General features: G+C 34.6%; 1 protein-coding gene across 1 annotated transcript; it reads right to left on the bottom strand.

Moving 5' to 3' along the window:
* Nucleotides 1-190: 190 nt before the first annotated feature.
* LOC124368900 (b(0,+)-type amino acid transporter 1-like) lies at nt 191-23,090 on the bottom strand. Its single transcript, XM_046826418.1, has 10 exons — nt 22,949-23,090; nt 22,459-22,584; nt 18,630-18,730; nt 18,166-18,210; nt 15,790-15,913; nt 8,087-8,190; nt 6,597-6,693; nt 5,809-5,958; nt 3,548-3,716; nt 191-342 (listed from the first exon to the last, which is right to left on the bottom strand). Exons 2-10 carry the CDS (start codon nt 22,471-22,473, stop codon nt 275-277), a joined length of 873 nt encoding a protein of 290 aa, XP_046682374.1. The 5' UTR covers nt 22,474-22,584; nt 22,949-23,090; the 3' UTR covers nt 191-274.
* Between the last annotated feature and the right edge of the window lie 224 nt (nt 23,091-23,314).

Below are 23,314 nucleotides of genomic sequence, written 5' to 3'. Positions count from 1 at the left end.
AAAAAAGAAAAGAATGATGAGCATAATTTATTACAGTTTAGGTTGATGTAAACTTAAAACAGAATTTGGAACCCATTAATTTTACCATTTATATGTATTGTATATTATTAGTATTATGTACAAAATAGTTTCTATTTACAAATACGTTAATAAAGTTAATTAAAAAAAACTTATGAGTGAGTACATTTAGTTAATGAGGATAAATATTTATTTACATTATGAGCAAATGTTATATTTAATTAAAAATATTATATGATAAAGTATTAAATAGTTATCACAAAACATCTGGCTCGGCTGTAGGTACCACTTGTAGTAGGACCTGTACGAAGTATGTAAATTTATCTGAAACACAAGTAAACAGAATAATTACAATTTAATGATGTACAGCTTCCTTTTCACTGATTCAGTAATAAATATAATAACTACAGTGTTGGAAAATATTAAAACTAATTTTGGTTTTAAAACTTAAATCCTAAACCTTAAATTTTGGTTTGTATTATTTGTATTTATTTTACCCTTTATATATAGTAAGTAACCTGTACTTTGTGAACCTTCAAATTTAATGAGAGAAATCAATTTGATATTTAGTGTTGTTTATACAGAATTCTTCTAGAAAATAACGTTTTTTATTCTATAGGAGAAATTGTTATGTGTTTGAATCAAGTAACATATTAATTTTCGTAACTTTAAAATCAATGAAAATACAATGAGTCATAAAACCATACAAGGTCTTAAATCCGTCTTCTATTTAGCTAGTATTTAAGATTATTAAGTTATACATAAAATATTTTAAACTATACAACTATGTTACTTTATAATTCTGAATTACCACACTAAAGAATTCCATTGAAAATAAAAGGAATAAATTGTCATTATTCCATTGAAAGGGCTTTTATTGTTTATGCTACCGAACATATTATTTACAGTTTTGGTTCATACATACAAGTCAGATATCGCTTATTCTTTTCTTTATTATGTGTGTATTATGGCATTGTATCTGTTTTTTTTCTTTAATAGTCTTGATCAAATTATCTTCATTTATTAAACTCACAATATTTTATAAATATCAAAGGTACAAGTACGTTATACTATGTCGTAACAGGCTTTCCAGAGATTGCATTAAAAATTTCAAATCTATAGCTCATTTTTTTTAGATGTCCTACGGACAGATAGACAGACAGACAGACAATCGTACAACAAAGAAATTTACATAAAAATTACACATTAGAACTCATTCTTGTAAAAACGAAGTTTCATGCAAAATTTAAAGTCTACAAATGAAATCTTTCTCAATCTATCTTGCCCAATAATACATTTTTGTTCCATTAAATTAGGTTTAATGTCAATGTTTAAATAATAAAAGTCTACACACCAAGTCACTATAAAATGATTTATGTGTGGGGGCTTCATGTGTTAATATGTCAAATCTTTGAATCTGAATTATTGAGTTTCCGTGAAGATTTATTTATTTTGATATTTTCTTATTGTCACCATGGTCACCTATAAGACCAATGTAAAAATATTCGCTAATGCTGAGCCTGATCTCATGGAGTGACATGTACCATTATCTAACTCAGTGTTCCTCATGTGTAACTTCAGGAGCAAAGAAATGACATTTTTCCAGCCTCACGAGTGATAGGCTTTGCTAAAGCTCAGCCAATAAACTCAAGTTAATGAATTTTGATACATCTCCTGAGGATGTTTGATTTTTCAGTCACTTGATGTTGGTTGGGAATGTGAATGTGCTCAGGGCAGTGTACATTTCCCCTCCTGAATTCCGCAATCAATATGACTGAGAACAGTGTCTGATTTATAGGAGTAGAGGTGGCAGAACTGTAACCTCCCGGGTGTCTGGATGTTATGGAACACGTCCGGGTGCCCCTATCTCTGAACTGTACTTAGTCATCGTATGAGAATTAAGCTAGCCGACAGCTTAGGAATAGTAAGATGAGAGCAGTGAACTCGACGTGACCAAACTAGCTTTGCAAACCGAATGAACAGATCACAAAGTACACCACCCTCCACTGCACAATCATGTCTCCATTAGGTTATTTTACTGTGTTATGTTTATAATTCTGAGTATTTGTTGTGGTATAAAATGCAGCATTATAAAATATATACAATATAGTATTATTTATGTATAACTAGCGGGCCCGGCGCGCTTTGCTGCGCATTTCAATAATTTTTTGCAAAAGTTGCCCGCGGCTTCGCACGCAATTTCCCGTTTGAAAACAGTACACTATATTCACTTATTCTTTTTCTATCACATTCTAAACATTGCTGAGATAATTGATAGTCGTTCCATCGTGAGCCTCTTGGGCGTATTATGAAGGTATGTACCATATTCCTGCCTCTATCTAGCTGTTACCCACGGCTTCGCACGCAAATCTTAAGAACCGAAGTCCTTATATTACTTAGTAAATTTTTTTTTACTATAATAAATTTTAGATTAAATTAGTTATATCTCCGATGCCACGATTGAGCTTGCTTTGTTGTCTCGATCGAGAGAATATGTACACACGGAGTTTTGAGAACCATACTTCTGTCAAAAAAAACAACTAAGGTTGATTTTATAACATTCTTTATATTTGTAGCCAACGTAAGATAGTAATTATGATATCTGCATTGCTCTTCTGATCAAGCATGAGCATGGTTTATATTAAATAAATATTGCAGTTAAAGGTGAATTTTTACGTCAAATTTGAATTGTATTATCTGGATAGTAAAGTCTATGTTTAACAGTGATTGCAGAAACAGTTTAAACAAAATTTGTCGTTTCTCTTAAGCTTACTCTATGCTTTAAAAACTATAAGTGTAATATATGTTTACAAAGAACAGCTGATTAAAAATTTGAAAAGACGTTAACATATGTTTGCTGCAATGCATTTCTTATGGGTATTTCTGTAACCAGTGGGGCGGAATCCTGAATCGGGAAAGGGATGGGCATAGCTTATAAACCTTCTCCGTGGAAAAATACATATACGTACAAATTTTCATCATGATCGGTTCCAATAGTTCACGATTCCATAAAGGACAAACATACAAACATTCATTTTTATATATATAGATAATATAGATGAACACTGTTCTGATTATTGATATTTTAAGTCATATAATCAAGTAGTGAGATCCAAAGTTTTTTCTATTATTTACTATGTATTGTTTTGGATACCGTATATTTATAAATCCAAGTAGACTAGAAAAGTTCTTTTTCGGACAACCAAATAGTTTCAATTGATTAGCTCCTTTATAATTCTGAACAGACTTTAATGGTAATAATATAGTTGTTATAATCTGAAAGTTTAGCTGGAAGCTTGTTATAATTTTTTACAATCTGAAACTAACCTGGAACCATTTAACTCACTATTTTTGGCTGGTTTCAAATGATTACATGTTAGTATGTGAAAATTATTTGCCTGATTCAAGATTAAAACAAGTATAATCGGCTGCTAAAAAATGAAACCAAGATTACTTTAATATTACTAATAATGAACTTACACAATAAATTGAATTACTCTTGTATTACTATTAAAAGAAAAAAAATTACCCATGTAAGGCAGGCTGAGCTTGCGGTAGACGAAGGGGTAGTAGACAATAACACCCAGCACTATGAGTACTAGAGCTACGATGTACTGCAGAGGAGGCTGAGTCACCAGGGGGATGATGGCCAACATCAAAGCGATTACCATAACCAGAGCAGGTATCACCAGTGGCACCTATTGGGACAGTGTTCTGACTAGTGTGGCGGAAATCCTTAAGTAGTTCAATTTAAAATAACAGAAATATATCACATTCAATTTAGTTAATTATCATAATTTTGAAAGTCATATCTTTAATAAAAAAAAGATAAACTGCGAGATTTATTTTATTACTTGAAATTTGAACATAAGAAATTTTAAGCCAGTCTGCAGTTATCATCAGGTGTGATATATGGGTTATATGAATAGTATAATGCACAACTCTTAAAATGCAATTATAAAAAAGAAAAGGAATTCTCAGTCAAGGAACTGTGTTGCTCTACAATAATGCTCAGCCCCATGATCCTACTAGTGACACTCAAAAACTATTTCAACACATTTGTTGCGAGTATTTTAATCACCGCCATTATTGCAGATCTGGTATCATATTATTGTCACTTATTCCTGCACATGAAGTGCGGGTTTGGTGGTAAGTACTTTGAAATGATAACAGCACAAGAATTTGTTAAGTTATGGTTTAGAAGTTTTCACAACTGTATTGTTGCTATGTTATCTGAACATTGGTGTTAACTACGTTCAAAATAGTTTTAGGTATGGTCTTTAGTGTAAAAATAAAACTAAAAGAAGTTTCAAAACAGTACTTCTTTCCAGACAAGTCTATAGATGTGGTGGTCAGAAGTTTTTTTTTTCTGAGAAGCATAATTTGATCAAAATGTGTCTACTTCCGCCAAAAGGAATAGTGTGAAAAATCCTGATTTCTGGCTGAACCTACTATTCAATAGACTAACAGTGGTACTAAATCTCTCTGCTGTATGTCAAACTGTAACTGAAATATAATGTGGGGACATACAAAGACAAACAGACAAGAACTTTTCAGACCAGCCCAATTTATTGGCTTCATTTTGCTCATCCAAATATTATATGGCTGAATGCATCCAAGTTCACAGTTACCGTTACCAGCAGAAGCTTCTTGAGGCGTTTGAGTCACTTTCCTCTTGTAAATTTGTTACTTCATCTTCTCTTTCAATGGTTTGCTCACAGTGTATTAACCATTCGGGAAGGCAAGATTTCCTCCAGAGTGTTTTAAGTCACCTAACTTGAAAATGATGTTATTTTTAAACATATAATCCTTAATAAGAACCAAAAGTCTGGGTATTTTTAAGACACCTTTAATGTATCATCCCATGTGCTAAATTTTCAAAAATTTATATACATTATATTTTTAAATGTCTGATTTCAATTAAAGTGTCCAGCTTTCTAATCTAATAAAAACAAGACTCAGCAATTTATACTAAATAAAATGCAATATGCACACAAGGCTGATTATTACATAAGTGAAGTGCTCTACACTTTTAGTAAACAGGAGCCCAGTAGTACCACAGCACTTCATACTCCTGTAAATCTAATAGACTTGGTAACAATGTTCAGATGGTGTTATACTACCCCTAATCACCAATCCAAAACTTTTTTTGTATCTGTGACCACCAGCACACTTCGTAGAAAAGTGTTCTAAAAAAAAACAGTCTTGTGTTTAACAAAAAAGATTACCCTGATAATATTTATGTTTAACTTACTCTGTAACAACAAAACATGTAATAGTTTTAATGGAAACTAAAATTACTTTTTCATTCAGTTCTTTTGTAGAAGCAATAATGACAAAATATAATTTTGTGTCTGTGAGATATTGAAGATAATCAGCTTCAGGTCTGTTCCTCCTCATCACAAACACTGTGACCATGGTCAGTCCATAGAAGATCCACAACAATTTGATGGGAGACACCATACCACGTGCCAAGGGTGTGAGTGGGAGGGAATTGAAATTACCTTGTAACTTCGTTTAGCTTCAGGTCTGGTTCTCCTCAGTACAAACACTGTGACCATGGTCAGTCCATAGAAGATCCACAACAATTTGATGGGAGACACCATATCACCTGCCAAGGGTGTGAGTGGGAGGGGATTGAAATTACCTTGTAACTTCGTTTAGCTTCAGGTCTGGTTCTCCTCAGTACAAACACTGTGACCATGGTCAGTCCATAGAAGATCCACAACAATTTGATGAGAGACACCATATCACCTGCCAAGGGTGTGAGTGGGAGGGGATTGAAATTACCTTGTAACTTCGTTTAGCTTCAGGTCTGGTTCTCCTCAGTACAAACACTGTGACCATGGTCAGTCCATAGAAGATCCATAACAAGAAGTTTGAGAAGTTAATGAGGGACACCATATCACCTGCCAGCAAAAACACTCCTGTCAGTGCAATCTGGAAAGAATTAAAACAAAATTCTGATCACTGAATTTTTGTTTTATTGTTTATTAATTAATTAATTAATGTTATTAAAGTTATTCAGATGATATAGAACTTTCGATATTTACATATCATGTTTTAACTTACTGTGGATTAAATTTTTATTACATAACTTCAGCAGGTACAAACTAATTTTGGCACAGACCATACAAGGAATTTAATTTTGTACCTTGCCACTTGCTGGCAAGTCACTTACTCATTATGTGCCTCTTTTGTGAATAACAAAGCAAGTCAACCAAATATCAGATATTTAATCTATGTAGCTTAATAGCATAAATTCATACAGATTTCACTGTCAATATTCTATATTTATGCAGCATATAACATTTAAATGTCTTTCCAAGTTACCTTTCCAACTTTTTGTGAGTCAAAACTTTCTGTCAAACATTTTCTTTCATTGAGGTCTCTTTTTTACATTTATAATTGAAAAGCTACTTGATACGGTCTAGCCTTTTGTCTAGAATACATTTGTCTATATCACCTGGACAACAAAAACACTAGACGAATTTATGAATATTCAAGTTAGACTAGAATTATGAGAAGTAGGTTTTTATTTTCATTAAAATTTACTTGCTCTAGGTATTGTAAGTTACCTGCAGGAGAATGGCTGGAACTGGTGTCAGTTTATCCATATGTATGTAGGACAGTGACTCCACGAGGTGACCGTCTCTAGCTGCCACGTAAGACAATCTACATTACATACAATACTGCCATGGTCAATTAGTACAGGGAATTCAAGTTTAATGGGATTTTAAATAAAACTAATCAAAGAACGTCAACCCCTTAAAGGCTTTTGCTGAGTTAGTTAGTTGCTTACTTATGACTAAAATAGGCCACTGACGAGTTAGTCGTGCAACAAAGACCCATTTTATTTCGATTTATGACGGGTGGCAATTGAACTAGTGGAAAAATGGCAAAATAAATAACACTACGTTGTCAACGGTTTTGTCACTAGTAGGCCTGGGCATGCATATTGGCTTATATTGAGATGTGTAGCTTGCTTCAAGAATAACATGTGTTGAGGATCGCTTTACCAGTACAAAGATTGCAATGTAGATGTATACGTCGCTTCTTGCTTCGAGGTTTTCCATACCAAAAAATCAACTAAAATTGGCATTCACAAACAAGTATGTGTAGATATGAGTAAATAATATACATGTGCAAAACAGTGTTGTACCTCTGTTTAGTATTTAAGCAGCTCGTAAAAATGTTTGTACTGACACTTTGAGTGCCATTGAAAATGACCCAAATTTATTGGAAAGAATAATAACATGTGATGAATCATGGTTTTTTACTTATGATCCGGAAATGAAGCGCCAATCCATGCATTGGAAGACCTCAACTTCACCGAGAGCCAAAAAAGCAAGAATAAGCAAGTCAAAATTTAAAGCAATGATGATTGTTTTTTTCGACATTCGTGGGATTGTGTACCTTCACTGGGTTCCTGAAGGTCAAACAATTAATCAACATTACTATCTTGAGGTACTTAATAAACTACGTGAAAGAGTAAGAAAAAAACGACCCGAAATGTGGAGGACAAATCATGGATTTTGCACCAAGACAATGCGCCAGCTCATTCCGCGTTATCTGTCAAGCGGTTCCTGACCAAGTACAGCATCCCAGTGTTAGAACATCCACCTTACTCGCCAGACCTAGCACCATGCGACTTTTATCTTTTCCCCAAGGTGAAATCTGCATTGAAAGGTACGAGATTTGAATCCGTAGAAGCTGTTCAAGAAAAAGCTCCAAGACTCTGAAAGAGTTGACAGAAGATGACTTTCAGCATTGTTTGCAACAATGGAAAATTCGCATGGAGCGTTGCAGGGATAGAGAAGGGGTGTATATTGAAGGTGATAATAAGTAATTATGTTTAAAATGAAAATAAATTTTTTTACAATATCAGTCCCGTTATTTAATAGCCATACCTCGTAATTACTATTTCCAAAATATACTGAAAAATACTTGATTTTAAGTAAAATATTCGTTATTAGAGTTTAACAAATAAAAGTAAAGGAGGAAAAAATTTGATTTTAATAAGAAAATTGTGTTCAAGCAATCAAACCTACAAAATAAGAAAACTCACCTAGAAGCAGCAAAAACGTTGCACAACCCTGAGCCAAACGCAGAAAAAGCTACACCCAAGGAGATCACCAGCTTCCACTTACCAAAAACTAGGTCTCCAAACACCTGAAATTGTTATAAACACCTGATTTGAAGCAAATTAGATATGTTTATGTATAGAACAAATACAATACAATATTTCACTGAAAACTTCTCAACATGGATATCAAACCATGGGTAAATACAGGGTGATTCATGAAGTTCTCCCCCCCACTTCTACAGCACATTGTACTAGTAAAAATAATGAAAAAATGTTATATAAACATAGGTCCGAAAACGCTTTCGTTAGCGAGTTACAGCTAGCGAAAGATTTCGCCTGAATTCCTGGGTAAAGAGTAAAATAAAGCCATACTGAACTTTTGGAAAGGTTAATTAAGTAAGAAATATCGTGGATTCTTATGTATTTTTTACCTGATAAAGCTAATAAAATAGGTTTCAGAACTGTACCTGTAGTAGTTTTTGAGGGATTCAGGGTTAAATGCAAAAAAATTGGGGCACGAAACAATGTTTTTTTTAAGTTTGATGTACAATAATTTTGTTAAATTGGTAATAAATACATAAAATCAACAAACATTAATTGTAGAGAATTTAATTCTGAGAAAATTGATATAATCAAAGTCTAAAATAAAACAGAAATAATTACCAAAAAATTGATTTTATTCAGTATAGTACATTACTAGCTGTAAAGAAATACCGTACGGTATTTAGTTAAAATAAAACAAAAACAAAATGTTTTGTTCCTTAATGATGAGATAAATTGAGAAAACAAGATTAACTGTTAAATAAATTTTGTTTGTAAATAAAAATATCATGTTTTTTATTACGTTGTATTTTTTTTTAAATAAAAATTTACATCAAATGTTCGAAAAATAAATGAAGCAAACATTTTCCCATTATTGTTTACTAATCATCGAAATGCAGTTTTTTGTTTTATTAATTTCTAAGTTGGTAACGCACGAATAACAGCTGATCAACAATGGTATTCTGTACTGTTACGTTAGAACTGTGTATTAGTGGTGTTTTGCAAGCTACAGCAGGAGATCGGTTCTGTGAATCGTGTTATTAAATGGCAATTTTTCTGTGAGTTATAATTCGATTGTTTATTCAGCGAAAAAATGCCTTACTTATTTACATCAGAGGAATACGCTGATATGGTTTTTATTTGGGTTACTGTAATGGTAATGCTAGAGCTGCTGTAGAAGAATATGAACTACGTTACCCTAATAGGAGGATTCCAGATACCAAAACAATTTCAGGAAACTTTCGTACTCTTCGGGAAACAGGATCACTACCAAGTACTAGAACCAATTATGAACGAGCTGTCCAACTTGATGATGATATTGTTATTAAATGCTGTTCATCGCAGTCCAGGTGTAAGTACACGACGTATTTCTAGGGGCGGATAGGAGTTTTCGCAGTCAACGGTGTGGAGGTCACTTAATCGAAACAAATTTTATCCGTTTCATAAACAAAAGGTTCAACATCTACAGCTAGGGGATGGTCCGCTTCGCTTGGAGTTTTCGCAACTTTTTGAATATTAAATAATCAACTCTACAAGCGTATTTTGTTTACGGATGAGGCACAATTCACTCGGATGGTGTCAATAACTTTGCACACAATGAACACTCATGGGCAGAAGAAAATCCACATGAGGTAGTGGAACAGAACTTTCAACACCGATTTAGTGTCAATGGTCTGGTGTGGCCTTTTGCACAATCGGCTAATTGGACCTTTCATATTACCTGGACGCCTAAATGCTGAGTTCTATTTGCATTTCCTTCAAGAAGAGTTTGCCGCAGCTGTTAGAGAATGTTTCCTTTAACATCTCAGACCAAAATTTGTACTTCCAGCATGACGGAGCACCTCCCCCACTTTTCACGTGCCGTTTCTGCTTACTTAAATTCATCAATTTCCTGGACACTGGATTGGTCGTGGAGGGCCTCACCCTTGACCACCAAGATCACCACAATCTATCTCCATTGGATTATTGCATCTGGGGATGGATGAAAGACATTGTATACAAGACAAAAGTGAATTCTCGTGATGAATTAATTGCCCGTATTATGGATTCTCGGCTGTGCATATACAGGGAAGTCCTGAAAAAATTAAGAAACGCAACAAAAGCAATACACAAAACGTGCTGCAAAATTTATTGATAATGATGGCCTCATTTTCGAACATCTATTATAAAAAGGTGCGTATGGTTGGCCCAACCTGATTAATTTTGCTTAAAACTAGTAATGTATTATACTGAATAAAATCGATTTTTTGGTACTTATTTCTGTTTCATTTTAGACTGATTATAACAATTTTCTCAGAATTAAATTCTCTACAATTAATGTTTGTTTGATTTTATGTATTTATTACCAATTTAACAAAGTTATTGTACATCAAACTTAAAAAAACATTGTTTCGTGCCCCAATTTTTTTGCATTTAACCCTGAATCCCTCAAAAACTACTACAGGTACAGTTCTGAAACCTATTTTATTAGCTTTATCAGGTAAAAATACATAAGAATCCCACGATATTTCTTACTTAATTAACCTTTCCAAAAGTTCAGTATGGCTTTATTTTACTCTTTACCCAGGAATTCAGGCGAAATCTTTCGCTAGCTGTAACTCGCTAACGAAGCGTTTTTCGGACCTATGTTTATATAACATTTTTTCATTATTTTTACTAGTACAATGTGCTGTAGAAGTGGGGGGAGAACTTCATGAATCACCCTGTATATGGTTAGAACACAGTATTGATGGACCAGACAGATAAATGAAAATCTATATTGACAGATTGTAACTTTTTCCCAAAACTTCATATTTTAGATTATTGGATTTTGCAAACCTTGATCAATAACCTTTTGGATTACTGAGTTCAATAATTTAATGTTTTTCGTCTTATAAAACTTATGTAATCCAAGAATGCTTTTTGTTTTCTTTAACAATTTTTTATAGGGTAACAGAGATTAAAATAGTATCTGAAGATACTGTCAAAACAAATATACTGGAAAATAAAATACTGAATACTAGGTTTTTTCCAATAGAGACTTAAAAAGTACAATATTGTCAAGTGAGAATATTCCTTCACAGTGAGTCAAGGCCTTGTTTTACTTTGGTTTGCAAAAGTTCAAGCATTTATGCATCATGGTTAGATAAGGATTTGATAATCCCAGAAACTTTAATTTCATGTATATGTGTCAGGAAATTGACAGTTCCCTTGACTCTTTGGATTTATCCAACATGTCAACATGCAAATCTCCTGTAATGATTAAATAATTATTTTTTTCTACAAGTAATTCTATAAGAAAGTTTAACCTATCTAAAAATTCTTTATTATTTAAACTAAGGTGTTTTAAAACACCTACCAATATAGAACTAAACCTTTCTATCTTAAATTTAGCTAAACAACATTCAAATAATTGTAGCTTAACAGCATTCAAATAATTTGTCTTGACAAAGATCTACAATAGTTGGAAAAACAGCTGCCTCCCCCTCAACCCCTTTTAAAAGAATTACCATACCTCCCCCAGAAGTTTTAGCACAAGCATATTATGAATACCCTATGTTAGGATAGCCAAGTAGTCTAATGGACTAGCCGTTTGTGGAATGATCATATAAGAAGTTGTCAGTGATCTGTGATAAAGCTGATGGAGGACCCATCTTCAATTACAGCTGGTTGGTTTGGATGGTGGGCAAGGTCCATGAATTCTTGTATGTCACACAAAAAACATCTGTTTTGCACTTTTCTGATTCAACTTTTCTGACTAAAACCTAGCACTACTACTTCTATGTTGGTACTAAATTATTCAATAAGCTATCTGTAAATGCCAAAGATGTCTCTTTTAGAAATTTAAAAATGTTTTGATTAAATGGTTAAAACAAAAAGCTTTTCATAATGTAAACGAAATGCTTATGTGTAATTTAGATAGTTTATTCTTTTAAACTTGATCTTTGACTTTTACTATTTACCATATATATGTAGTATGTACAACCCTTCTGGTATAATGACTTTGTCACTGCAATGTATTTGTGGGGCGAAAATACATTCTTATCAGAAAAAATAAAAAGTCCATTCAAATTAAATTATTTAGTCACATTACGGTGCTTTTGGGATTAATGATTAAATTATAGTGTGTACTTAAATTTACAGGACTTTTGTTGTCCTTTGTTTTAAATTGTATCAAGAACTTCTAAAAGTCTCAGGTAAAAATTAAATTTAGATATAAATTGTATAAGTATTACATATATTACATAAATACTTATATAAGTATTTTATGTGTAGTAATGCTTTAAAATTTAAAAAGTACATAATATGGTTAAAAATGTATTTTGCTTTTTAATTTATTAAGTAAATTTGATTTTTGAGAATTGATGTCTAAAAGTAGCTAATTAAAAAAAAAATACATATTTTAGAGAGATAAGTTCAGAAAAAAATCCTGGATATAGTAAGTTTCATATAATATTTATAATAAGCACTAAACTAATATATCAAGTAACTTGTGCTTTGCATATTTTGCTATTATACTGTTTTGCTTTTTAATCTTTACAGGAAGAGAGTGATTGACGTGTCAAGAAATTAAATATGGGTTAGCTAAGATTGCAACTTTTACTTTTTATGAAGGCTGGTCAATTCCAAAAAAAAGTTTATTCACAAATAATGAATAATACTAATCAATTCTAAATACTTCTGTAATTAATAATTGTAATACTGTAATTGTATTGTAATTAATAACATTGATAATAATTTACACATTATCAACCAAAAAGTTTAAATTCATTGAAAAATTAAAAATGTACTATGTGAATTCAACAGCGTTTCTTATAAACTTATTGTTTCTTGACAGATAACGGCTCTCTCACTATCACAAAAATCCTCATTTTCTTAGACAACCAGTGTTTAACTAGAATTGCAGCTAGCTTGCAAGTGTTGAAATTAGTCCTTAAAACCAAAACACAAAAACCATGCTGAATATTCGAAATTGGCAATACATGAATATAATATCAGTGGGATTTGTCAGTTGCAATAAAAAATTGGCAATACCTGAATACAGTACCATTGAGGATTAGACGAATTCGCACATCTGAGTTACGGTAAACATGGTGAGTAAGATGAAGTTTTCACTGAGATAGACTAACTTACACTGCTATGGCATATTCAGAGACCATCTTAGGTACTGTAAGTATTGTGAAGCAGCTGCAACTGCTGACTCCAAGACCATCTGAGGTATTTGAGTATGGTGAGTGAAGCAGAGTTTACATACACTGAGGTAGAGTTATTTACAACTGCCACTGCTAACTCCGAGACCATATGAAGAATTGTGAGCATGGTGAGATAGGCGAGGTTTGTAGTGAGTACTTATGGCAGCCACAGCTGACTCTGATACTATCAGAGGTATTGTGAGGTAGGTGAGGTTTATACTGAGTACAGTTACTTAAGGCAGCAAGAGCTGGCTCTGATACCATCAGAGGTATTGTGAGGTAGGTGAGGTTTATACTGAGTACAGTTACTTACGGCAACTAGAGCTGGCTCTGATACTATCAGAGGTATTGTGAGGTAAGTGAGGTTTATACTGAGTACAGTTACTTAAGGCAGCAAGAGTTGGCTCTGATACTATCAGAGGTATTGTGAGGTAGGTGAGGTTTATACTGAGTACAGTTACTTACGGCAGCCAGAGCTGGCTCTGATACTATCAGAGGTATTGTGAGGTAGGTGAGGTTTATACTGAGTACAGTTACTTAAGGCAGCAAGAGCTGGCTCTGATACTATCAGAGGTATTGTGAGGTAGGTGAGGTTTATACTGAGTACAGTTACTTACGGCAGCCAGAGCTGGCTCTGATACTATGAGAGGTATTGTGAGGTAGGTGAGGTTTATACTGAGTACAGTTACTTAAGGCAGCAAGAGTTGGCTCTGATACTATCAGAGGTATTGTGAGGTAGGTGAGGTTTATACTGAGTACAGTTACTTACGGCAGCCAGAGCTGGCTCTGATACTATCAGAGGTATTGTGAGGTAGGTGAGGTTTATACTGAGTACAGTTACTTAAGGCAGCCAGAGCTGGCTCTGATACTATCAGAGGTATTGTGAGGTAGGTGAGGTTTATACTGAGTACAGTTACTTAAGGCAGCCAGAGCTGGCTCTGATACTATCAGAGGTATTGTGAGGTAAGTGAGGTTTATACTGAGTACAGTTACTTAAGGCAGCTAGAGCTGGCTCTGATACTATCAGAGGTGTTGTGAGGTAGGTGAGGTTTATACTGAGTACAGTTACTTACGGCAGCCAGAGCTGGCTCTGATACTATCAGAGGTATTGTGAGGTAGGTGAGGTTTATACTGAGTACAGTTACGTAAGGCAGCTAGAGCTAACTCTGATACTATCAGAGGTATTGTGAGGTAGGTGAGGTTTATACTGAGTACAGTTACTTACGGCAGCCAGAGCTGGCTCTGATACTATCAGAGGTATTGTGAGGTAGGTGAGGTTTATACTGAGTACAGTTACTTACGGCAGCCAGAGCTGGCTCTGATACTATCAGAGGTATTGTGAGGTAGGTGAGGTTTATACTGAGTACAGTTACTTAAGGCAGCTAGAGCTGGCTCTGATACTATCAGAGGTATTGTGAGGTAGGTGAGGTTTATACTGAGTACAGTTACTTAAGGCAGCCAGAGCTGGCTCTGATACTATCAGAGGTATTGTGAGGTAGGTGAGGTTTATACTGAGTACAGTTACTTACGGCAGCCAGAGCTGGCTCTGATACTATCAGAGGTATTGTGAGGTAGGTGAGGTTTATACTGAGTACAGTTACTTAAGGCAGCCAGAGCTGGCTCTGATACTATCAGAGGTATTGTGAGGTAGGTGAGGTTTATACTGAGTACAGTTACTTACGGCAGCCAGAGCTGGCTCTGATACTATCAGAGGTATTGTGAGGTAGGTGAGGTTTATACTGAGTACAGTTACTTACGGCAGCCAGAGCTGGCTCTGATACTATCAGAGGTATTGTGAGGTAGGTGAGGTTTATACTGAGTACAGTTACTTACGGCAGCTAGAGCTGGCTCTGATACTATCAGAGGTATTGTGAGGTAGGTGAGGTTTATACTGAGTACAGTTACTTAAGGCAGCTAGAGCTGGCTCTGATACTATCAGAGGTATTGTGAGGTAGGTGAGGTTTATACTGAGTACAGTTACTTACGGCAGCCAGAGCTGGCTCTGATACTATCAGAGGTATTGTGAGCATAGTGAGGTAGGTGAGGTTTATACTGATGTACAGTTACTTAAGGCAGCCAGAGCTGGCTCTGATACTATCAGAGGTATTGTGAGGTAGGTGAGGTTTATACTGAGTACAGTTACTTACGGCAGCCAGAGCTGGCTCTGATACTATCAGAGGTATTGTGAGGTAGGTGAGGTTTATACTGAGTACAGTTACTTAAGGCAGCTAGAGCTGGCTCTGATACTATCAGAGGTATTGTGAGGTAGGTGAGGTTTATACTGAGTACAGTTACTTACGGCAGCCAGAGCTGGCTCTGATACCATCTGAGGTATTGTGAGCATAGTGAGGTAGGCAAGGTTTACACTGATGTAGAGTTACTTACAACAGCCACAGCTGACTCTGATACCATCTGAGGTATTGTGAGCATAGTGAAGGTAGGCAAGGTTTAGACTGAGATAGAGTTACTTACAACAGCCACAGCTGACTCTGATACCATCTGAGGTATTGTGAGCATAGTGAGGTAGGCAAGGTTTACACTGAGGTAAAGGCATGTCACAAGTGGCACTGCTATCAAGATGCTGAATAGGATGTTTCTGTTAACAGAGCATCAAAAAGTAGAGCGTTCCAAATGTAAAGTTTCTGAACTAGTTAAAAGTTTTGACCATAGAAATAATTTTAATTGCACATTTATAACATTGAAGATTTACAACTACCTTATATTTATGCTAATAACAATACTAAAATTATTAATTTATTGATACAAAGTTTACAGTAGCTTAATGGTTTGAAACAGTGGTTTATCTCTGAATAAAGATGATCAGTAATTGAAAATGTTCCAGACAAATAATTTAGTGATATCCAAAACGCAGTACAGTAGATGTTTATCCTGATAGAAATATATAAATTATGGAAATACACAGTTTTTTTAATAATATTTGTTGACAGTAAAATTAATTTACTAGCTTACTTTTATACAACCTTTAAAAACTTAAACAATATCTTATAAACTCTCATTCTGTTACAAAAATGCACTATCATAATTATTTATTCTCATACCTTATCTGTTTGGAAATGATCATCTGATATATCACAAGTTACCCAATGTATGATTTATATTATTTGAAACATATTTTTATCTAATGCTAATGAAAAACCATAGGTAAATAACTAAAATAATGAAATGTTGTGGTCTTATAAATAATATTTGACTTGAAATTCATACATTCTATGTTTATGTTTGTGAATCGCCGCACACCTATGCACTGTCAAGTGTTGATAGGCAGTAAAAACCAAACAATAAAATGTGGTTTTTTTTTGGGTTCATACATTAAAACCATAAATAGATAGCCAAAGTAACAAATATCATGATTTTCTAAATAATATTTGATTTAAAGTTTGTATTTTTTATGTCTATATTGTATTTTTATGGGTCTGCTGTATCTATAGTGGACTTTTGTTGCAAGGTATTGGGGTCTTCATACTCATATGCCTTGTTTAAGCACTTTTTTACAACCACCTTGTCTTCCTTCAAGAGCTGTTCTTTCTGTGCACACACACCTGTGGACTGTCTAATCTAACTCTGTCTTCTTAAATACATCAGATTAGACTGAGGTAAACTGAGTGGTTTGTTTTTCTATTATCTAATATTTATCCATTTTTTGTTTCATTCTAATTTTATCTATTGGGTCTGTGTCAGAACTCTGGATTTCAACCATTCTTTTTTGAAGTTGGTTTATTTTCCTGCTTTCCATGCCAAGGTGGGCATATGCTAAGGGCTGCATTGGTCAAGAAACTGCTTGATTATAAATATGCGGACTCTGGGTATCAGGTGGCCTCCAGATACAAATCTAGACTTCTCGCACAGTGGCAATACCGTAGCCAATTGCTTATTATGCTTTGCTCTGATGTGGATGGCTTTTAGTTTCCTTGCTACGTGTGGAATTTGCATGGAAAGCCGAAAAAAACCTAAAATTAGTATCCCTCTAAAAACAATAACCATAGCTGAGTGTGTCTCATTGTCTCAGTCTTTGTCTGTGAAGCAAGAGCTCTTGCCCTAGAGGCTACAACTACAGATACAATAGTTTAAGGGGTTGATTCAGGCCTTATGAATGCTATTCAGTACTCCAACAACCCAAATAGTACAAAATCTCAGGTACTGGGGGCTGTACAAAAAAGATTCAAGGATTTGCTGGCTCAGGGTGTTCATCCTCATAGTCCTAACAGTCAGAGCTCTTGAACCATAGGAGCATATCGGGGGTCTGCTCCGATTTCTCTACTGAAATTATGTTGGATGATCAGATGAAGAGCACTCAGGAGGCCCTCATCAGAAAAATCCTTGATCTGCCCTTCGGAGAGGACTTCAAGCCTGGTTTCACATCCTGCTCTTCCAAACACGGATTTGTTGTCCTCTCCTGTGATGACAAGGCTACAGCCCAATAGATCCTGTTTGTTGGCTCAAGCCTCAAACTATGGAAGGGGCCAAACTCAACTGTGGAACATACGGAAATCCCTCGTATCTAGATCGTCATGGCCTACTTCCACACAGCTCGAACTGTTTAAGTGACAACTTCACTGTGACACATGTAAAGTCTTGCAATAAAAAACAGATAAAACATGTCTGTAATGTTGTCCTATACAGAGTAACTAGTATGATAAAAGTAGTGTGATTTCTGCTAAAATATAGTATGCAATACAACTATTTTGTTGCTTGTTATAAAAAGTAGTTACTTGTAGCACGTCACAACTCAATACTGTGTATATGAACATATAAGAGTTGATGTGCAGTAATGCTATTATCAAGTTAACATTTTGTTTGAATCATTTGGGATAAAAGTAGTAAACTTACTTGTTAGGATTTTTTATCTCTTCTGTAACCCCAGTGACAATACACCTGAAAAGACAATTTCTAGAATTAGAATTCATATGGTCATACCAAGCAATGTTGTAAATATAAATAAATACATTTTGTCATTGAATAAAAACACAAAATTAATAAATTTAGTAAAGTGTTTGCATTTATTGGGAAAAAACATTTTTAGTGATTCTATAAAGATAATGAATGGGAAAAAACATTTGTTTGAATTAGGATTCATTGACATGAAGAGAATATAAAAATAATTCTGTGTGAGATTTTAATAACACTCTCAAAGTTTATGTAATTAATAAAGAATTTGACTGAAAATGGATATATTAAGGATTTGGTATTCAATCATGCAAAACCTATATATAAAATAATATACAATAAATTATTGACTATTATATTAATTGAATTCAATATGGTGGATGACTGTATTTGTCATAAAAAAGTACCAGCCATCAAATGTGTAAAGTCCGCTGTAGAAGGCCATGATTAGACCCTTGGTGGAGTAGTTAGTGCCTTGGAAGCCCAAATACAATTGGGTGGGATTGCCCTGTTGACACAAAAATATTTGAATTGAACTAACATGTAAGAAATATATAAATATACAGGGTGGAGCGCGGTAATTTGCTTTTTTGCACTGCAGGCTGTGGTGGCACTGTTGGTCGAAGAGAGGGGAGAGTGGGCGTGGCTTATAGTGGCTGACGGGAGATTTGTATTCCTCCGCGTTCCAGTTGCCATCATGCAGTGGACACGAGAGGTCATTTTGTGTTGAAGCGTATTTTTCAAATGCCCACTCGATCATTGCAGTGCAGCGTGCTTTTCGTTTACGATTGGCTGTTCCCCCACGCGGACGTGTTCCTGGTCGGCAATCAATTGTAAATTGGGTAACTGCATTTAGAACAGCAGGGAATGTGTCATGTGTACGAAGGGGACCTCAGAGAAGGATTACAACACCGGAAAACATCGATAGAGTTAGAGCAGCAGTACTGCGATCTCCAAAACGCTCTGCTTGGAAGCAATCACTTGCTCTTGGCATTTCAAGACGTTCTCTCCACCGGATTCTTCATGATGAACTGAGATTTCACCAGTATAAAATGTGCGTGGTCCATCAATTGTCAGCACGGGACTATTTGGCATGGCGTACTTCTTGTGAAAACATGCTTGCAACTATACCGCGTGACACAATTGTGTTCTTTTCTGATGAGACACATTTTCACCTCAGTGGGTGTGTCAACAAGCAAAACATGCGCTACTGGAGTGAAACAAACCCCAGAGAAGTCCACCAGAGACCTCTGCATTTGGACCGTGTCACTGTGTGGTGCGCCATATCACGAGTAGGCATCATTGGCCCTTACTTTTTTCAGGATAACCGTCGTGCCATAACTGTGAACTCCGAACGGTACTTGACTATGATACAGGATTTTTTTCAGCCGGCTCTTGAGGCAATGCAATTAGAGGATACATGGTTCCAACAGGATGGTGCCACTGCACACACAGCGAGGGTTACCATGAATTGTTTGAAGCAAATGTTTCCTGGACGGCTTATCTCTTTGAGGGGTGATGTGAACTGGCCGGCACGCTCACCAGACTTAGCCCCATGCGATTTTTTCCTTTGGGGTTACCTGAAGTCGAAGGTGTATATCAAACGTCCCAACACCTTGGAAGACCTAAGGAACAATATTGAGGCTGAAATTGGCAGAATACCAGTCGACATGCTTGTTAGAGTTAATGAAAACTTCAGAAAACGTGTGCAGCAGTGTGTGGATGCCGAAGGTCGACATTTGCCAAATACATTATTTAAACCATGTAATTTAAAAATTCCCTTACTGTTCAATATAATTAAAATAAAAAATAACTTTTTCTAAGGTTCATAATTTTTTTATTTCATTTCCAAATCAGCAAATTACCGCGCTCCACCCTGTATAACAAATAATAACAACAATATGATAGTATTAAAACTGAGTTTTGAGGAACTTTCAGGGGCGTGCAAACCATGCAAGTTTAGGCATTGGGTCTTGCCCTCAAAATGATAAATACATTTGAAAATTACTTCTGAGCAGACCCGGACTTAAGAGCAATTAATGATTAGCTTGTGCTATAATAGCACATATTCTTGGAGTTTTTACTTTAGATGGTTGTACTTTCTACGAGGGTCATTCAATAAGCAATGAGACAAATTACTACTCAAAAATGGTTTATTAAATCAGTACAAACCTTTGGTTAACATAGGCCCCAGCAACACTTATACACTGATCCCACCCTTCTGCTAATTTGTAAATGCCCTTGGCATAAAATTCTTTGAGTTGATTTCAAAGTTACTTTTGCCCCTGATTTTTTTATCTCTTCATTGGATTGAAACTGTTTCCATCGTAGACCCTCTTTAAAAGGTCCAAAGGGATGGAAGTCTGATGGGGTGAGGTTAGGACATAAGGGCATTGTAGAAGGATCTCCAACCCTACTTTCTGGAATTTTTTTCGTCAGCTGTGCTGTATGTGGATGGGTGTTGTCATAAGGCAAAATCACGCTTTCAGTCAAGAGCCTGTGGTGTTTCGTCCAAATAGCAGGTCTTATTTTGTTTTCCAGCATGTCACTGAAGTACTGACTGTTGATAAAGAAAATCATAATAAATTTGCCCCTGAAAATCCCCGGATATTGTAAGCATATCAGCAGATAGCTGGGTCCAGAATTTGTTGCTAGTAGGAAAAGTCATAAGCTTCCATTCAAGGATCTGTCATTGTGACTCTGGCTCATGAATCCGTGTTCAATTTCTTTTTTAAAACATTCAAATAACGATTTTTCAACTATTGACTGATTTGAAGCCAGTTTCTTTGTGATTGTCCGTGAGTTGTCTGGTCACTCATTTCACACAGGTTTTCCTGTACGGCAGTTTGTTGTGAATAATTTTATGAACAGTTTCAACACTCACACTTATTTTTACACTTATCAGTTCAACTGTGATATGCCTATTATCCGAATTAATGCGTCAATCCGAGATTCGAGAGAAGAAGTCCCAACTTTGACCGGCCTTCGAGTGCGTTGCTCGTCAGAAAATTTGGTACATACACTTTAAAACTTTTCTACTCATTTGTAAACGTTTTATTACTTCAAACAATTGTTTCCATACATTTTTAACATTATTTTGAGGATTGTTAAAACCTTTGTCACTAAAAATTTGATCACGGTGCGTTACTCTTTCACAGTGATATTCTTGAGTGGAATCACCATTATTAGCTGAGTAAATTTGAGGCTATATTTATAAAATATCATTGAACAGCCAATCAGAAGTTATGACATGATTGAACAAAATAGTAAAATAATAATATAGTATTTTTCTGATTGGTTGACCCCAATAATAATAAAATATTAAAATTGTAAAAAAATTTAAGACTGATACTCATGTATGTGATTTTTTTCTCAAATTTAAACAAACACTTTCACTGTGGCTCTATACTAAGTTAACACAACCAACACAGAACATTCACTATGAAGTCTGCCGCAGTAGAATGGGCAATAATTTAACAATTTTTTAAACTTTCTGTATTGGTTTGTTATTATTAAACTTAAGATGAATTTCTATGAATTATAATAATTTATTGAAAAATGTACATAACCTAAAATCTACAGGTCTGTTAAATCATAAAAGTTATGCATACATTTTTTTTGTCAATTTGCTCATGATGTCAATATAAAGTAAAATATAAAGATCAACAGGAATTTTTATAGAGTAAGAGTGTTATGCTACTGGTAGACAGAAAAATATACCTGACCATTCCTCCTTATAAGTGTTAATATCCTCAATAAAAAATACCATTGCCATAGAAAGATTCTCCTGAAAAAAATCTAGATAACTCATATATGAGAAATTAACCAATTTTGAACATTTTGAAATCTGTAGCAGAAATGGTAAACACTCTTGGTCAAAACTTTGCACCATATGAATTAGTACAATATTTTTAAATGTCAGCCCAAATTTATTTTTTGATTATAAACTAAACTTGTACAAATTAAACCCAAGAAATGCGATACAAATGTTTGTGTGAATATACTATGGATGTAAATTAAATTAGAAAAAGTAGAGTAAAAGAATTGCAAAATTTGTCCAAAGAAATATATAAGTACTCCAATTAAAAAAACAAGTAATAATACAAGTAATAACCAATCTAAGATCACGTAAGGTTAAAATAAAAATATTTTATCTATTTCTAATTACCAGCAATTCAAATGGAAACAAAAAGCAAAAGTATGAAGGGAAAAGAATTATAGGATGTTACATGTTACCTGTTGCCTGCACATAAACTGCTCCCATGATGACCATGGCACAGATACTCAACTTGAGGTATGAGAACATGTTCTGGACATGGACGTACAACTTGACACTGACAAGGTTGATGTATCCCATGATACCTGTAATATTAGTTGAAAAGACTGTTTTCATCAAAATAATTTCATACTGTATAATACCAAAAGAGGCTGTCAATTTCAAATATTTGTGTTAGAATAAGCCAATTTCTTTCTTGTGTAATTGCAGAATGTATCTAGTAAATAAAAACATACTTTTTGAACTAAAACCTTTTAAATAAACTATAATTATTTTAAATTACATTGTATTATAAATTCCCTTCATAAAATAATTTTTTTTATAAATTTTCATAACAATTATATTTGTAACACTTAACAAATATCCTAACAAAACTAATAATAACCCAATTTCATGCTGATTACCATAAGTAAGCATAATTCAATGAAAAGGAAATGCTAAGTAACAGACCTAGGGCAAGGAAGCTGATGAGAATTTTGAGCCTGTTCTCCATCTCCGGGTCCAGCTGAGTGCTGCAGATAGCACCCAAGGACTTGTGAGTGTACTCTGTGAAGGTGAGACAGAAGATGGCAAGTGTTGCTGGGTACACTATCAAAACATTCATCCACACGAAGATGAAGCCAGTAATCGGTCCGTAGAATGGGTGTAAGTCCTTGAACGCAGCTTGGAAGAAAGCATATTGTCCTCCAGACTTTGGTACCACAATACCCAACTCCGCAAATGCAAGAGCTCCTGTTTGAACATTGTTTTACATGAGTCCGTTTGAAAATTTATTTTCTGATATTAATACACATAATTAACTATGGGTACACTCAT

The sequence above is a fragment of the Homalodisca vitripennis genome, chromosome 1, assembly GCF_021130785.1.
Source record: "Homalodisca vitripennis isolate AUS2020 chromosome 1, UT_GWSS_2.1, whole genome shotgun sequence".
Taxonomy (NCBI): Eukaryota; Metazoa; Arthropoda; class Insecta; order Hemiptera; family Cicadellidae; genus Homalodisca; species Homalodisca vitripennis.
Note: the sequence above shows the minus strand (reverse complement) of the source record. Positions and strands in the feature narration are given on the sequence as shown.

What these genes read in the sequence shown, in the direction of transcription:
- LOC124368900 (XM_046826418.1), bottom strand. An exon ending in CAGAGTCAGCTGTGGCTGTT is followed by an intron (nt 8,191 to 15,789) that starts GTAAGTAACTCT and finishes TAACAATTTCAG; the next exon opens with GTGTTTGGAGACCTAGTTTT. An exon ending in AACGTTTTTGCTGCTTCTAG is followed by an intron (nt 6,694 to 8,086) that starts GTGAGTTTTCTT and finishes TATGTAATGTAG; the next exon opens with ATTGTCTTACGTGGCAGCTA.